The sequence below is a fragment of the Nipponia nippon genome, unplaced genomic scaffold (assembly GCF_047370975.1).
Source record: "Nipponia nippon isolate SJK-2023a ecotype South Korea unplaced genomic scaffold, ASM4737097v1 scaffold_1, whole genome shotgun sequence".
Taxonomy (NCBI): Eukaryota; Metazoa; Chordata; class Aves; order Pelecaniformes; family Threskiornithidae; genus Nipponia; species Nipponia nippon.
The window spans coordinates 24400206-24419217 of record NW_028262290.1 but is presented as its reverse complement, the minus strand read 5'-3'; the positions used below and the strand labels follow the sequence as shown (position 1 = coordinate 24419217).

Here is a 19012-nt window from a genome sequence, read left to right as displayed (position 1 = left end):
CCACTGTGCTGCCATAATAAGTCCTGAGTTAGCTCACAAGCGAGTGGGGACGATAGACTAGAGAGGAAATGTTCCCCCATCAGATCATCAGGCTTATCCAAGATCACCCTGCAGCCACACAATCACTGCATCTGAGGCATGAAACAGGCAGGAACACATCAGCCAGGCTGGAGGATAACAGCGGAACTGCCCTTTTTGGCAGCAGCCCACAGTTTGACTGTATAAGACACACGTACCTCCCAAATCAGTCTCAGAAAAGCAGACAAAACTAGATATACAGCTTTGTTGCCTTAGGCTGATGAGCACCACACCTCAGATGAGTTAACAGGCATCATAAGCTTGCTCCAGTGCTGCTGACCCACCTGGCATGCTAGAAAACTCTGAGGCACAATTCCAGAGGTCGATTTAACTTCAAAGTAGTGGCCCGGGGCCTCTTGGACAAGAGCCTGCTCCTGTCAAGCTGAAAACCTCTTGATATGAACAGGCTCCCAACAGACACTAGAAATTTCCTTAATTTTGAATTCTACTTCCCTCATTTCTGGTCCATTAGAGCAAAGCCCAGCATTGTTTACTTTCTAGACAAAAAAACAAAAAACTTTTGAAAAAATAGGGGAAACACAGATACAGAAAAAGAAGATAGGTAAACTCTTTTAGTTTTAGAGATAAGCAACAAGGCCAAATGCATAGTAATGTTTCCTCCCCAAATATGAGGGGACACCCACCTTTTCCTAAGGCTTATTTTGATATGACGATCCTAATGACCATTACATTAAAGTAAGGGTTCTTACTTTGATTCTCTCTTCCTCAGTTTCTTTTCCTTACATATGAGAAGGAAGAAATGAACGTTTCCTTGGCCCAGCCACAGTCTTCATTTGACAACTTAGGAAAGTTACAGAACACATAACCCTGTGTGTCTGGGCCTATTCAATAAACGTTCTGACAAAATAAGAATCAATTCCATCCTCACTTCCAAGTGAAGACATTTTTTTCTTGTGAAAAGTACAGTGAAACCACTTCTTGTTTCCATTAAAAATTTAAGGTCACCAACAGAATGCTGAAGTACTTTAAGCAGCATCATTCCAGTAACAGTCACAAGCTTCCTATCACACAGTAGTCTGGGTGATCAGGTCACTGTTCTACAAAGAGCAAGAGAATTCAAACAAGTCCAAAGCCTCTGCCTAAATCTTCCAAACCTTGCAAGACATAGGCATGGCAAGTGAGAAATGGAGGAGTTTGCTTTGCCTTTTTTGTTACATGCACCACAACACCCCCTATCCTAAGCCAGAATAAAAGTTCCATCTAGCCCGGTAGCCTGTCTGAATGTAAGCACATGTCAAGTAAACAGTGATAGCTGTCTGCTTCACTTTCCCAGAGATCTGAAGCACATGGATTTCCTGCTCCAGCCATTAAATACTTGCATTCAGCCACAGTCATTTTTTCCTGGTCTTATTCAATTGCCTTTAGAAAAAAAAACTCTTAGCATCTATAAGATCTTCTATAATTGTACAGCGGACCTCATCATCACGTGTAGAGAAAAAATTTTTGCTTTGGATCTACTAACACAAGTGATCTCTTGTTTTTATAGCCATATCTTACTCTCTTTGTGCTACTCCTGGTTTTCAAAACATTCCACCATATCTCTTCCTCCAGGTACCTCTTTAAACACAGAAGTATCCTAATCCATTTAGTACCTCCTTCTAGAGAAGTATTCTTTACTTCTCATCACCCTTATCACCTTTCTCTAACTTCCATAGTTCTGTTACGTCATTGGTACTATTGTAATCTTTGGCAACCATTTTACTTGTTCAGTTATTTCTAAACATTAAGTTGAAGTGCTCATGAACCTGTATATAAAGACTTTGCCTCACCCATCAAGCCAAATGTATCTCTTCACCCTTACTTATGCTTATTTTCTCAGTCAGACACTCAGTACCACAAAGCCTTTCAAGTCTTTCCCTGTTTTTACAACTAGGAACATAACCTCTCTCATCAGTATTTCTACCCTTTTCCCCCAAAGAGGAAAGCACAGACCCATGTAGTATTCCCAAAATGACCATTTACTCACATCCTCTTTTTATTTAAACCAACTACCCATCTATGACAGAACTCCCCATTTACTCCACTACAGGTGTGTTACTTGAAGAGCTTCTGGTGTGGAAGCCTGTTCATAAACCTTTCAGTACAAAGCACATTCAGACAAACTTTACACCAACCAGCATTATTTTTGTGCCCAACAACTCCTTTATAGAACTCTACTAGCCACGCACTGCATGACTTCCCTTTACAAAAGGTATGTTGTCTTTACCCTCATTACATGTATCCATGTATTTACTGATTATTCTATCTCTTAGAATAGGATTTATGCTATTTAATCATATCAACTTTAATCACAAACAGCAGCAGAAGAGTTAGTTTGTCTGATCATCGGTATGCATTTGCTCTGAGACTCAAACATCTCTTTCCCTCAAATCTCTAATATCTCTACTATGTCAATATCTTAAAATAGATACAAGAGAAACTAGATTGCCTGATTTATTTAATATAGATACACACACATATACACACACCTTTTTTTTTTAAATAAAAAATTCTAGCATTTTCTATCGATGCATACACAAGTTTGCTCCTTATTTTTCTAAATCCTGTTTTAAATGGGATGATTTTTTATTTTTTTTTTTTTAATTCGGGACTAGTTTGCATGATTTCTTATCGGAGCTTCTGACCCTTGGATAATATACAGCTGTAAGGGCACCAGTTTTAAAGGTTGCAGGAACTCCAGTAATCTCCCATTGCTTTTGGCTTTTCCCCAGTCATCAGTTCAAGATTACAGCAGCCCTGATGCAAGACACCTTTTCCATAGGGGCTCCCTCTAGTCTGGACATCACCCCCACTCTCTAATAAAACTCACTCCATTTTCTGTTATGTCTTATTTTCTAAGCCTAAACATTGTTTTTCTCTCCTTCTCTTTCCCTCTCTGCTCCCAGGTATGGTGCAAGGAACATTTCAGGGTGCGTTTATAAAATGTAAAGAGCTAGCAAGTAGAGGGCCATCTCACAGTACTTGTTGGTAAAATGAACAGCCCACTACTGAAGACAATGGACTCAAAGGAACTAGAGATTATTTGACATCTACAGCAAAACATTTTTCAGAGAAGCTGGTTTTTAAGTAGAACTAACAAAGCCTGTTTCCTACAGGTTTGCATCCTCCTCTACATTACTGCTGTTACGAGCCCACTAAGACTCTTCCACTAAACCCTCGGTTTTGGTTCCCTCTCACATTCCTTAGTTAGCATCCCTTCCCCTTCTCATTCCTTGAGTAATGCAAATTACTTCTCATGCTCCCTGATTACTGAGTGTGAGCAAGACAATTCTACGCGCATGTACTAAGTGGCCTGCTCACAGACTGCAAGGTGGAAGGGTTAGGGGGAAGAAGCCATACACAGTTTTGCCTTGTACAAAGCAGTAATTTTGAAGAAAATGACAGGATCTTCATATTTCAAAATGCATTTGCTTCTGCTGCTGATCACTCCACAGAAGAATGGACAAACAGACACAGTCAGAGCAACTGCACGAGCTTATTTCCTGAGGCACCAAGGCACAGATATGCCCCTTGGCATCAGCCAAGATCTTGTCTCGTAACTCTGACTTTTGTTCTGGCTTCTAGTCTTAATTCACAGTTTAATTTTAATAGGTGTTATACATTTTTTGAAAAAAACTCACCGTTTTATTACGAAGTCTAATTATGTCCGAAACAGAGCCAGCTCCACAATATTCCATAACAATCCATAGATCTGTGTTCTTAAAATAGCTGCCATAGTACTTGACAACATAGGGACTAGATGGAAAAAAAAAAAAAGTTAGATGAATAGACGAATTCTTAGTAGGGGAAAAAAAAAAATCATCATCACAATTGTTGTTAAAAATTACAGTTTGACACATACTAACACAGCTAAAGAGTATAATCAAATACATTTAAAAATTGTGATTAGCTTAACCAATGCCTTGCTAAAGTCTGACTGCTTAATAAAATTATAATACAGACATAGTTTTCCCAAACATTAGTGTTTTGATATAAAGCTTTGTTTTTCCCCTCCTTTAAGGCCTCTCTTAATTTTTAACTCTTCTCACAAAGTTATTGGATATTTCCCTTCTCAAAAAGATTGCCTTGTTTTCTTCTCTCCTGAGCAAAAGAACATGGAAAGTCACTCATATTTTCCTGGTTTTGCAAGCATGAACTTATTTCAAGTACAGATCTAGACTTCCATATTAAACAGAATCTAGTGTTGGTTTGAACAAGACTTCTAGATTTGCAAATGCACTTTCATATTGAAGTGTCTCATGTGAAGAGACAGTACTGTCATAAACAGAACATATTGCCTTGCTACTCATCAGTTTGTCACTTGACATAATGCTTCCTCGAAGGCACTTGCAAACGAAAGGCATAAACAGATGTGGTAAACATAACAAGGATCATCCTTCAGAAAAGTGATTAGATGGCGCATTTATGGAAATAAAAGGTTGGAGGGGTTTTTTTGAAAGAACTTAAGCAAAGGAGATTACAGTTAGATTGCCATCCACCTCCCACAAAGTCAGGAAGTAAGACACTGAGATCTCAGACAGTGGCTTCTAATCAGAACACCTGCATTGTGGTGTAGAATCAAACGCTATTTTGTTTTGGAGCAAGGAACTGTATTTTAGGATCAGCATGTTTGGCAGCAACATTTTTTGTTAGTAAACTGATGTAAGAAAAAGAGAGGACCTATGGTTGTCTCCTGCAACATGGTGCTATCTTTATAAAAGATGGCCAAAACTACCAGCAAACTACTTCATTAAAGAGCAACTGTTATTACTATAGGAACTTGCCTTTACAGAAGGCAAGGCGGGCCAATTCCCTCCTAACTAGTCAAAAAGTCTGCCGTTTACAAGTATGACATACTGATCTTGCTCCTTTTAATTCCTGAAGTGAGGAAGGTTACTATTACTTCTGAAGAAAACCCACTGTTTTTTGTGACCATCTCTTGCCAGATTTACACTATGCTAGTATTCCCAGCAAAAATTGTGTATTATCACAAATCAGGACAAGATGATCTTTTCAAAACATCAAGTGCTGTGCAATCTCAAAACACTGTTCACATTTGCTTAAAGGCTTGTCCCAGTTAACTACATGGGCCAGCCTTTTCCATATCAACTGCTTGTCTTAGAATCTACATTTTTCCCCTTAGAAGAGCTTCAGCATATACAGTGTAGCTAGTTCTAGAAACAGGCATGGAGAAGAAAGAAAGGGTAAAGTGTTAAGATTTAATCATCTTTTATTTGAGATGCTACAACAGCTCAGTGCTTTTCTGTAATATCTGTGGAATCATCACATGTGAAAATAAAGTACTAAAAAGTGCATCATCCCTCCCATCAGTACTGCACAGCACTGCATTTGCACGAAGGCATGCGACAGGTATACAAGCACATGGTGCAGAGTTGCAGCCCAACGCTTCTTTTCAACCAGAGAATGGGTGCATCTTGTTCAGTGAAGGAAGAGTTTGTGTTCTAAAATTCTGAACTCTTACTTTAAAAAGTTATACAATAGTACATCTCCAGTAGATACTAAATGCAACATGTTGTTCACAGAAAAGCAGGAAACAAAGAACAAGGGCAGAGAAAAGGGGGCAGGACAGGGCACACAGGAATAAGATGCTGAGTAGGCCCACCTAGGACAAGAATGAAAAAATCTCACAAGAAGCATAGTACAGAAAGAAAGGTGAAAAGTTTAGAAGATTCTCAACACTTCTTTTCCCTGTCAGTATATTTCACAGACATTTGTTTTAAGTACCTATTCCAATCCTGGTCTGGTACTAACAGACATACACACACTACAACCCACACCATTGCTTCCAGTCAGCTCACATGGCTCAAGCCTGTGCAGCGACTAAGGGCTGCTATCCTATCACTGACCCCACAGAAGAATTCTTTCTGAGAATTCCTAAGGTCCAACTTGTTCAATGTCTTGCTTTTTCTAAGGGGAAAGAAATGAAACAGGGGAAATAAAAAGAAGAGCACAGCAACAAGACAAATCAAAGTAAACACATTTTAACTCTTCCAGTGCACGGGAAGAGCTAAGGACCTACTCTGGGAATCAAATCTAGTTTCACAGTTAAGTAGACAAACAAGATTGCTGCTTCCTTTTTAATCTGTACCTGTTACAAAACTCCAATTGGCCAGACAGACAAAAATAGTCTCACAGGGATGACAAGGATTTAAGAGAAGCCCCCCAAAAAACTCCAGGGCCCCAAATCCTTTTAGTATCACCTGAAATAACCTCATCACACATCTTCATGGAATGCGGGAAAAAACATAAATCCTTCCTTTTCCTCCCATTCCCCTGCCTACACATTTAACAAGCTTCTAGCATTCAGAGCAGTCAGTGCCAAAAGGGAACAGATTACGAGGACCAGTGTGTCCATAGGTCGCAAATACTCAGATCAGGGCTTGCAGGCAGAGGTTCTAAACACGTTTGAAGAACTTGCATTTTCATGTGCTAGATACAATGTACTCCGAGATCTCTATCCCTGTATTTAAGGATAGATATTTGAACCTTCTCTCCTCCTTCATGACCCTATAGACAAGATGCTGTGGAGCAGTACAGTCAAGCTCTGTGTAACATCTGAGCAACATATTCAGCAACAAATCTGAATTAATTCAGACTGCATTAAAAAGATTGTCTTTAAATCTGGGATGAGTACTGCTCATTGCCAAATAAGAGCAAATTTTTCATTTAAAGACAGAACTTCAACATTGACACACCACAAAAACACAAACACAATTGAGAAATAACAGACCACTTGCTATAATACAATTCACCAAGTTAATGACTAAAGGAATCAATATTTTAAAGAAAGTCTCTCCTGACTAGAGTGCAAACCTTTCCTGTTCACATTTTGAATCGTGAACAACAGACTCTTGTACCACTGATCAGCCTTGAATAGACTCACCCTAGGAAAGCTGACTTAGAATTTACAGCCAAAACCTTAAAAGATTACCCCAAAACCCCCAAAAATATACAAGTAAAAAAATTTATAACACCATAGAAGAGAGGAAATGCAAAGTAATTTCTGCATCCTTGCAGACATTTGATGTTAAGGCTTCCACTAACAATCATAAGATATATCATTGGTGAACAAATATAAGGTAACAGTCCTTCTTCAGAGCTATTAGAAGATTGTTCTCTTTTTAAAAGGTATGTTCCCGCATGAAAGAGGCAACTGATAGAACACTATTTTGGAAGTTAACTGCTAGCCATTAATCTGGTGCTAGAAACATCTTTATCGGTCTTCTCAAACAGGTAACTCAGAATTCACAAGGCCTAAGACATTTACAGGAAATATTAACCTTCGGACTTGCCAGTGCAAGTAAAGTGAAGCAAGCATGGAGAATTCTAAGCAGAGGTAAGTACTTATTCTTTCAACAGTTTCTGTTATATACATTATTTGTACTTCCTTCAATCCAAGCTAAGAATAAGAGGAGGTTCACAAAGTGATTCCTTTAAGTAAATTGTCCAACACAGACAATTTTCCATACTAAAAAAAGTTTGCAGCTGCATATATTTCAGTTATATTCACAAGTACAAATACAGTTTCACATAGATTCTTAGAAAAGGAGCTGAATTGTCACACCTACCTGTCACATTGTTGCATTATAGAGATTTCTTTAATTATTTCTTGAAGATCTGATTCCACAGGGACCTGTTTAATTGCTACAACTTGTCCAGACTCTTTGTGTATTGCTTTAAACACACTACCATAAGACCTAAAAATAAGAGGGAAATTTTTTTAAACAAGATAAACTGCTTCTCATTTCCATTATGCCACAACTTTAAAAAGTCACAGAAGCCATATGTCCATGCAGAAGTTCAAGGTTTTTTTCAGGCTGCAAAAAATTCAGTTCAGTCAGGACCTCAGGAGACACGTGCCTCTGAAGAATGAATCTTTGTCAAGATGTAGTGTATCTAACTCCAGTACAAGCCCAACCACCTTTGCTGCCTTAATAAAAAATGGACATCAAAACCGCATAAATATATTTGGGGAAGCGTGGAAGTCTACTGATGCATGCATTTGCTTTATTAGCAAAACTTGTTTAGAGAAGCATTCCTTAAGGCATTTACAGTCATTCTCCCTGTAACTTAATATTCCAACACACGCTTTATATACTGTTTCCCTCTGATCCCATCCCCTCATAAATAGCTGCACTTACCCTTCACCAAGTTTCTCCAGAACATCAAAGACTTCTTCAGGCTGCTTAGTTAAACTATCTTCACTTAGCTTTTTCAGTTTGCTAAAAGAAAGACAAAAGTTATTTGTTTGGAGTGGGGAAAGACACAGAACTCAGGCAAATTTTCATCCAAGTGAGCAGACAGAAAGAAAGATTATAAAGAAAAACATATTCCAATGAAAATAAAATGCCTAATTAAAGTGCAATAATAAAATTGTAATCAACCATCACATAAGATGGAGAAAGTTATGACAATTTTTGTCATTATCACTTTCCCACTAACGCTTGCTCAATTCAAAGCAACACGAGACCAATTCGCTGTCCAAACCACTTCCTTTGCTTAAAGTAGAAACAGCCAAAGAATACAATAAAGCTCACCTTTCGTCAAAAAGCAACCAGCATGCGAACATATGCTCTTTACTGCCTAGAGTACCCCATGTTGTTATCTAAGAAAGTATAAACCAATCCCTCACCCACATGCAGTACCCACTTTCTAAACTATACCACTCATGAGGCAGTGAATTCCATCAAGTTAAAAGCAGAACCCAGAGTCAAGATGACTCTGAGAGCATATTGTAGCACTTCACCTTCACACGTGGTAGCAGAACACTGAACTTCCAAGAGTTGAGCACTCTAAGACTTGTTGGGGCAGTCCCTTTTGCATCTTTGTGAACATACACAGGGACAGGTACAACAAAATCTCTAATTATATAACACCACCATATTTTGCCCTCCAGTTCTCTCTCACACAGTCTCAAATCACTCAGTATCACCCTACTATTTCTCCCAGCACCTTCAACCCACTCTTACCACTACCCTTTGTCCTTCACAAGCAGTCCTAGCCTTTCCCCAGTCTCCAGCATTCCCATCTCTCCAGCCCACCAGACTCCCGGCAGATCTCAGAACACAACTTGGCTGCAAGCTTGTGATGGAGCTGACGCTGAACATAGCACAGGAAAATATAACCGCACACACATTGCGGTGAGGACGGGTGGCTGCAACATGTAAATCCTTCATCCTAAAGTTATAGGGACTTTTGCTGCAAGATTGAAATAACAAGCTAACTCTATATGATAGCCAAGGGCACTATTAAAGTAGAAGATGAGCTGAAGAATAGCTGGTGCTGTAGTTAGATATAGACAATATATTCCATATGCAGGAGGAGGAAAAGGGAAAAAAAAAAAAAAAAAAGAAACCTTCAAAAGAAACCCCTTCATATTAAGAGATGCAATTGTGCGATATACAGAGCTAATAAAAAAAAAATACAGTGAAATGACTGATGAAGGAATTCCTGAGTCAGAAAAGACTTGTCTTTACTTAGATGGTTGGCAGTAACAAAAATTTAAAGTAATTGTATAAGCACACAGGTCAGATGGATTGGTGTTAAACAAGGAAAGCGGGGCGGGGGGGGGGGGGGGGGGGGGAGGAGGGTGTACACATTTATATATCAAAGAACTATTTCATGGGTGTAGCAATTATATGAATACAAAAAGCATCCACAATCAGTAAGGAAAGGTGCATGAACTGCTGTAAAGACCATGCAGTTTGCTTACAGCGAACAGGCAGGAAGCTGGAAAGCACATGTGTTTAAGGGAGAATAAAAATCTCCACAGCAAAGGAAAGGCACAACTCATGAACACGAAGAAAAACAGCAGAAAACTCAAATGAGAGCAGCTAAATAAAGTCTGCAAAAGTAGCCTACAAATCAAACACAGGAACACATAACAACTCTGCTTTCTTTTTCACCCTCTCTCTGCTTGTTAGGGACTAGAAAACAGAAAGATGGAACTTAAATCTTGCCGGGAAGCACATATTACTGAACACGTGTAAGTTGAGACAAATAAAAAGGGGGGGGGGGGAGGGAGAGAGACTTTGCAGGTAGGTATTGAAGAAACAAATAATTAATTTTCCTTCTTTTGTTTCAAATTCTTCTTTCCCCTCTGATCACGTTACCTGCAGCCTTAAAGGCAGCATTCACAGAATAAGTTACTGCTTGCCACCAACAAAAAGCATGCACAGTATGCTTACAATACCAGCAGAGCCTCAAAAAATAAAAAGCGTGACCATTAGCTGAGTCTCTCACTTGATCAGAGCTGCGTAACAGAAGTCGTACTCAACAGAACAGTGGAGGGATTGAACTTTTTAGTAACTGCAAGAAAAGAGAAAATATACAGTAACCCCAACCAAAGATGTCTAAGAAAAGAACACTTCCACCTGCCCATCAAAAGAGCAATGCCTGCTAAAATGAGAAGGAGCGGGGAAAAAAAAAATCCATACCAAAAGGGTTCCAGCAGTACCATTAATGCCAAAGCATTGGGAATGCTTGAGAAGAGCTAGGGAAACAATCACAGCCATAAACTGATCAAAAACAATGTAACTGTCAAATAACAGATTATCTGGAGTACTTAAGAGGCAACATGGAGACCAAAGAAATAAGCATTCTGTAGTTTTAAAACTATTTTCACATTATCCAACTCTGACAAACATGTTATGAGACCAAATAATACTTAACACTAAGGCAGCTAAATATTAAACCTATTTAGAGGAAGAAAGATATGTCAACCTCAGGAATTTCACCACCAAATACACTGCTCAAAGTATTACGCACTCCTTCACAAATATATTGTAAGAATACAGATGCTAGGTCCAGTGTTCAAGTGACAGCATTAACACCACAGCTCTTTGAACCACAGAAAGATCCTAATGACTCAGATTGTTTAATGATTTCTGTTTCTAGACGTTTAATAGAATTCCCATCTCTTTAACTACAGAACAGCATGTGATATACCCTGAAAGGGTTGCAATAAAGAAAGCATTTATGAAAACTTCATGAGAAGCAAGGAGGAGGAAGACAACTGTTGTAACAGGCTGCAAAGCACTAAGTAGAATACAAGAAAAGACTAGAAATATTATCTATTATACTGGCTAAAAACAAGTAACTAAAACTTGGGACAGAGAAACAAATCTCAAGACTTTAGAATAAGCTTCTTAATCAGGAGTTGTTTGTGTGCGTGTGTCCTACCATCCACACTTTGAAACTGTGCAAGATAAGACATATAGAGCCAAACATTTCAGAAGGATCACTGCTTTTTAAAAAGCATTAAAGTGTTCTACATGGGACGTGAATACTATGAGCACCCAGCAAAATACCTATCTGCCAAGGCATGACTAGAAGTACAGGGCGGGCGGGGAGGGGGCACAACTGAAGAGACAAAGGGCTCAAGAACAACCAGAGAGAAAGAGGGTGTCTCACTCCTGTCCCTCACAGGTCCTCTACTTTCATAACACAAGCATTTAAAACAGAACAAGTAAATCAGTAAATTCAGGCACTGTTCTATTCTGGCCACAGGATACAAGGGCCACATATATATTTTCTATATATCTATATAGATATATATATCTGTGAGGAAGTCTAAAAGTAGATGTGTAGAAGACAAGTATAAAATCTCGGGAGAAAGTAATTCTGCTTTTGTTTGCTCCAGAAAATCATCAGGTAGTGACTATGGGCTATTTCAGTAGTTTTCCAGAAGAGCTGTTCCTGAAAGCAGGAGGACTAATTAAACTACAATTCTGGGACAACAAGAGCTGTCAAAAGGATTTTCTTGTTCCAAGCAGGTTTAACTTTCTACATAACACCTAGTCTCTTAAACAAGAAAAATACGTCCTAGCAGATAATTTTATTTTTATAAATCCAGTTGATGTGAGAAAACATTTATACTTCCCATAAGCGGAATCTTACGTGTCATTGAATATGTCAGCAAAACTCCACATAACCAAATGCAGAAAAATCTAGAAACAGCGAGAGGCACCCAAGACTACCAATCCTAGCATAAAGATCAGAAAAATCTGAATTGGGACCTGAAAGAGCAAGACATACGTTTTTCCCCCCCCCCCAACATGGAAAAAAAAAACCCTATGAGTCTAGTGTTCTATGGTCATTATGTGCAGACTTTACAAAATAAATTGGTGATGTGCTACAGAGGTAGGCATAAACAAACCTGAAAGCTAACAAAGAAAAATAAAGCAGGACTAAAGAACAGAACTCCATCAATTACTGTCATGAGTTACGGAAAACTGGACAGCTGCTCCATGAAACATGAATATATGCGGTTTATTTTGCAGAAGAACTAGCACACTGAAACATTTAAAAAGAATGGCTGGGATCAATTATACTCATATATTAAAAGAGAAGCTAGTAAGAGAAATCACTGCAGTCATCAGAAATAGAGGTGGCACGTGAAAGCTTCGAGACATTTACACTGCTTTACAACATTCACACAAGTAGAAGCGAGGTTAAGACAGTTTACATTGTTGTATTGTGTACTTACGTTTAGTTTTCTACCAATAACACCCAAGCAAACTTACACTTTTATCCCATGATTTTCAGGAGGCACTTGACAGCTGTCATCCATATGACCTTACATGCCCATTGACACAAAAATTAAAACCAGCATATTTTTCACAGACAGTTCCTATTTTAAAAACAAGTTTTTCCCTTCCCACAAAACTTATATTTCAGTGAAAATTAAAATGCCCGAGTTTAAAGAAAGGACTGGAAAAACATTAATTAACAAGCTCCACGCTTGTTAAGAGGCCTTTTATTTGGCAGCAGCATGCAGGAGATGGGCAAGATTAAAAACTATGTATTTGACAGAAATGCATCTCTAGCTGCTTTCCTTTTCACTTGTATGCAATCTATCTCCTCATACCCCAGTATGCTAATATATCCAGAAAAATGCAACAATAATAACAGGGGAAAATTATAATACTCAGAGGTAAATTTTGTCACCGACTATTTCAAGAGTGAATGTCCTTTTTAGTGAAGAAAAGAAGTATAAAGCACATCTGAAATACAGTTAGAAATTCAGATGGAAGAAAACACTGCGTCAACTACCATACAAATTGTTCAGTACAAAATCAGAACACCTACTCTAAACTATTTTTAAAAGTAAACAAAATCATTCTGAAAAGGACTCCTCCTTAGAAGTATTTTGTTACTGTTGCAGTACATTAGCTTTTCTTGTTTGACCAATGATTTTGACAGCATCCCCATTTAAAAGCCACAGTGGCCTAGCCTGTCACTTGGGCATCTTCACTGCTACTTTCTGAAGAGCTGTTTTAACGATTTACACAACACAAAACCACGTCATGTCCTTCACAAGGACAGGAGGCATAAAGGTGTCCTATACTTGTGAGAGAACACCGGGATTCTAGGACATCCATGCAGCTTTGAAGTGTTCATATGAAATTCTTGCTACCTCTAGATGAGTGTCTTGCACTACAGGCATCAGGGCAATAGATCCCTGTCAGTAGCTGCTCCTATGGATGGCAGGCACCAAAGTAAAGAAGTCTAGTGCTCACATCTGTTTCACCAAGTAAACATGGCATGTCCGCCCCAAGCCACTACTGCATCCAAGGCAGGCATCAAAAAAATTCAGCCCACAAAAAATAATCTGTATTCCTTCTAGACTTGCAGAAAAAGCAGGTGGCCTAGCAGAATAGTTGGGAATGCCAAGCATTCAGAAAACTGTAAAAAACAATGGATAAAGGGATATATATGGACATTTATGAAAAACTTAGTTTAAATCTTATGAAAGTCTGAGTTGATATATTATGAAAAACTGTGTTCAAATCTTCCCTCCCACTAAAGAAACAAATCCATCAGGTTCTCATCACATTCAATTTCCAGAAATAAGCTTCAAAAAACATGGGAAGTATAAAAAAAGCCAGAGGTTTTAGAAGTTCTCTCATTAGCTTTCTACCTCTTCCTAACTGAATCTAAGGATTTAAACAGCTCCTCACTTTCAATTAGGCCAGACACACATCTCCAGCTTGGTAATAAAGTTAGAGCAAATCCCAGATCTTCCAAAAGAAATCTTGTAGATTATGCTAACTTCAAGTTTTGTTTTCAATCCTTTGATATCACCAGATCTCAAACTTTGCACTGTTGGTGGTAACATTGATTACTCCTCAGACATTCCCATTTCTTCTCCTAAACCCTTGCTGGTGCCTGTACTTCCTTTATTTGAGACATGCAGCACTGTCAGTCTGAAACTACAGTGTAGGCCTGACTCTCCTCCCCCCATCGCCTGCTAAAAACACTCTGCATAACAACTAGGAATCAATTCTTGGTCAAAGTTTTCAGTAGTAGATACTGTTACTTGATGTATCATTGGAGGGAAAAACAATAGTTCAAGACTGCATTCTTCTCAAGTCCTGTCATCCTGCAGGAAGCTGTTTTAAAGACTACTAAGGGTTTTAAATGTAGAATGTAAGTGTTTTAAAGTAGACTGTAAAAACTGATTTATTATCTTCTACCACCAATTTATATTGTGTAGTCCCTAGATTTTTCATTAAATTAACAGGAAGCAGGAGTAAAATACTTGGAGCTCTAAGACAGTAAGTATATATGTAAACTGCGTAACTACATTCCGTATACCACTCAACTACATTCTATGTAGTATATAACTACATCCAAAAAAGGATTGTGCCAATTTAAATGTACGATTAAATTTAATACGATTAAATATGATTAAAGCAAAATTGTTTTGTGCACTAAGATGAAAGGGTCACATTTAAAGCAAAAGCTCATGGTTTCTCAGCATTACACAAAAAGAGGTCAAATGATAAATGCTCAAAAAAAAAAACCAAACACGCATAGTAATTAATATGACCACGTAGCCTATATATTTCAGAAGATTCATGAACTGTGGGAATACTCTTGATTTTTGCCTCTTCCCACTCCCTGATTTGCAATTGCAACTATGCAACGCCCACCCCCAGAAGCATCTCTCCACCAGCGGGACACAAGGGCACTTTCTAATGTGGAAAGACAAGAACAACTACTGATGTCGCTTTCTTCCACAGACCTCAACTATCAAGTGCACAGACCGCCCCCCCCCGCCCCCGGCCACAAAGGGCTCTTCTCGGCGATGAAGTTTCCCCTCATTTCACATTAAAACCTTCTTCTTGTGACTCAACCAGCCCCTAAGGCTTTGCCTCCACCTGGACGTTTAACCAGGACGGTTATTTTGGGGAGTCTCCCCCCTACAGATGACCGCAACACAACCCCTCCGGCCGCCGGGGAGGTCTCAGCCGCCGCCGCCCCCCTCACAGCACCCAGGACCGGAGCCTCCCGAGGCCGGCGAGGGGCCAGCCCAAGGCCTCACCCTTCGCTTCCGGGAGGGGAGGGTCGTTACCTCTTGGGCGCTGCCTGCTCCATGCCGCTGCTGGCCCCCCGGCCCCGCCGTCCGGAGGGGGGCTCCCGGCCGAGCCCCTGGGCACAACCGGGCCGGTAGCCGTTAAACTCCTCGCAACTTTCGTGAGAGCTCGCTGGCCCTTTAAACGGGGCTCGCGCCCGCCCTCGGCCGCCGCCGCTCCCGGCCTCTCTCAGGCAACCGCCACTACCGCTACCTACCCGGCTGCCGGCGGAGGCCCACCCCTTCGCCCCTCTGAGTGGCTACAACCCGCGCCATCGCAAGCGTTGATTGGGCGGCGGGGAAGTCGCTCAGAGCGGCGGGAGGGACGAGGCCCCACCCCACCACGGGAAGAGCGGGCGGTGTCGCGCCGGCGGGAGGGGGAGAACACGGAGGCGGAGGCGCCGCCGGGGCCGAGGCGCCGCGCTCCCGGCATGCTCCGCGCGGCCGCGGCCCGCGGGGCACGCCGGGAGGTGTAGTCCTCCCGACCAACCTGCCCTACCCGTTCCTGCAGGAGGGGCGACCGGAGCGGCCTGGCCCGGCGGGGCAAACCGGGCGGCGAAGAAACAGAGACCCGGGGCCCTGAGGCGCCGCCGGGACGGAGGACAGCCGTCCCTCCCCCACACGCTGACCTCATCCTCCGGCTCTCGGAGCTGGGCCGTCGGGCAAGGGCTAGGCCTGGGGCAGAGCCGCGGCCTGGGGCGGAGGCTGAGGGCGGCTCTTCCCCCGCTGCCGCCCGCGGGCCCCGTCGCCCCGGGGCAGCGCTGCCGGGCGGCCTGCGCCTTTCATCCGCCTGTCTGCAGCAGCCAAGGGACAGCCGCGCTCGCTGCCGGGCTGCATCCAGCCCCTCCTTGAAGAGTTAAACCTCTTCACGGACAACTGGCTCCAGAGCACGGCAGAGAGGAAGTCTGCAGTTAGTCATGGCAGGACGGGGGAGCTGCTCTCCGCAGCTGGCTCGGCTGACGCAGGGCAGCTTTGAGGTGAAAAACGCTAGCACTTGGCGCTTGGCTTTTTAATGCCAAAGTATACAAGTTACCCTGCAAAGCCACAGGAAGCCGTCACATAATTATTCAAGCAGCAGATTTTAGGCCACCGAGTACCATGTGACAGTTATCTGCAATTTCTCCACAACTTCTGACTTTCTGCTGTTTATGTAGCAATTTAAGATACTGAGAAAGCATCCAAATAGGCCCAGCCAAGTCAATACAAAAACAGCTTAAATGTTCAAGCCAATTTCTGTATCCTTTCCTGAAAGTAGGTTTATTTGCCTAACTAATGGAAGTTCAAGGTAGTAAAACACTTTTAGGCAAGATCCATAAAAATACTGAGGTGCCCAAGTTCCCCTTTAAACTGATTTTAGATGTGCAAGTATAACAGCACTCCCCCCTAAAGAAAATCTGCACTCCATACCTAATTTCATCTCTCCGATGTGCATTAGCAAGGGAATATTGAATGACTGAAGTCCTGCTGTTGTGCAGGTCTCCACTTCGGCTGAGTCAATCCAGTCCAGTTGACTCACTGTGGTCGGGCTAAATGCACAATGGCAATATTGAATGAACCCATAAAACAAATCACACACCACCATATGACCTTTTAGGTTTCTTTGTTTTTCTGAGTCATGGAAAAACTGCAGTAGAACATCTTCCTTTGCACAACAGATTAATGCAGAGCTCTTCCAAGTATCATCCCACAAGCCAGAGTGGCTCACCAGCAGTACTGCCAGATGTGTCCATACCATAGACAACTGTTTGTAGGAGATGCCAAAAAAAACCACCCAGGAGAAGGAGCCAGCAGATGCCTCAGATGCAGTGCAGTATGAGTGCATTAGAAAGTAGTGGGGAGGAACCCTGCAAGACTTCCCATCCCCCAGTTCTAGGACAAGTGAGGTCAGGCAGGTAGAAGATGCCATGTGGCTAGTGTCCAACTTTGTTTTACAGGCTATTCGGCTATACCCACTGACCAATTATTATTTACATTTCACCAGTTTCACCTAATGAAGGGTAGCCTGACACCCCTGTTTGGCTGTGATACTCCTGGAATGCAGAGGCTGTCTCCACATCCTTTAACACAAATCTTTAAGGCAATATTTTGTTCAGGTTATTTCAGAGGAGGCAGGTTTTTTCCAGCTCCCCCGCTCAAGCCAAAGCTGCAATAAACTATACATTCAAGCAAGGAAAAGGAGTCTTAGAAAAAATACAGGTACTATATTATAGTTGTAACAGCAAGACAAAGAAAGGGAACCAAGAAGTGCTCCCTCTCCCCATTCACACATATATTTCTTTCTCTGGAAAAAGTTAGGCTAAACAGCATAATCTGCTGCTCTTCCCTCCCCTTTTAACAACAGTTGACGAGAACAAGTCTAAAGAAAATTTGTCCAAGAATAACAGATTTAGATATTCGCTCTCTTCATTCAAAACGATTTAATACCACAATCTCCACTCCCGGAAAATACCCTGACAACCTGATAATTGAGGAAGAAGTGGGCAGGAGTATCCTCCATCTATGCCACTGAAGAAAAGTGTGAAAAAACCCAAGATGCCAGAAAAAGTTCAGTTCAGTTTCAGTTTTGCCTTATTCAACTGCCAGAATGCTTTCTAAGTGCAATTATGCTGAAAATAAAATACCATTAAGAACATAACATATATACCATAGCATTTTCAAGATCACTTTATGCATCTCTTACAATTTCAAATTGTATTTTTAGTCCATGATACTGGAATAAATAACACCATCTCACCTTTCCCCTGCAACATGAATTTGGGAACCGTGCTGTGAAATATAACCCTGATCTGGTATTCAGTACAATACTGTACCTGGCCACCAGCAAAGAAGGAACTTTGAAAGGGAAAACAGACTCCCTCTGTTCTACTACCTCATCGAGGCTTTCCAGTCAAGGGAAGTCTAGATGTTCTGGAGGCATGAATATACTATGAGATTGCTGGTGTCTAGACAACATGGAGATGAGGAAGTTGCAGACAATCTACATGAGTTTTCCCATGATTTCTTCCAACAGTGGAACTATATAACACTGCTAAGAAGGAAGGTGAGTAAGAAAAGGCTTAATGTAGCCTAATCTTAAAAATTAGGAGAAAACTTAGGAGAAAACTAACTGAATTACTCTTTTTTTTTTTCTAAAGTATTTCATCCCCTTCGCCAATTTATCAGCATGCATTAGGACTCCCTTCTCTGCAGAACTGGCATCAACATCAAATATAATTCCTTAGACCAAAGGATGGATGAAGACCGTACTTAGTTTTTGAGTACTATAATTATTTTATATTATAATGTAGTTTTGTAAACAGATAAAAAAATTTATATTATAATTACTTACGCTGCAATGGAATCAGCAATCATGATGGCATGGACAAGTATTAGGTGCTGTATAACCACAAACTAAGACAGTCCCCAAGCCCCTAAATATATGAACAAAAAAGTTGCAAGATATCAACCCTGCCTCAGTTGCACATAATTCATAATAAACCTGAGAAGGATAAAAATTACTTGAGAATCTCATGTCTGAGTTTCTAACAGGTATTACTAATGGTAAGATTTAAATTC

General features: G+C 40.9%; 1 protein-coding gene across 3 annotated transcripts in view; it reads right to left on the bottom strand.

Moving 5' to 3' along the window:
* Positions 1-15884, bottom strand: part of STK3 (serine/threonine kinase 3) — a 138197-nt gene extending 122313 nt beyond the window's left edge. Inside the window, exons 1-4 of one of the 3 annotated variants that reach the window (XM_087749066.1) lie at positions 15458-15884; positions 8241-8321; positions 7668-7796; positions 3720-3834 (exon numbers count right to left, since the gene is read on the bottom strand). In XM_087749066.1, coding sequence (XP_087605192.1) covers positions 3720-3834; positions 7668-7796; positions 8241-8321; positions 15458-15480 — 348 coding nt within the window. In that variant the 5' untranslated portion in view covers positions 15481-15884. Of the gene's footprint in view, positions 1-3719; positions 3835-7667; positions 7797-8240; positions 8322-15427 lie in introns of all 3 variants that reach the window. The other 2 variants (XM_087749075.1, XM_009469315.2) reach the window with 2 other exon arrangements.
* Between the last annotated feature and the right edge of the window lie 3128 nt (positions 15885-19012).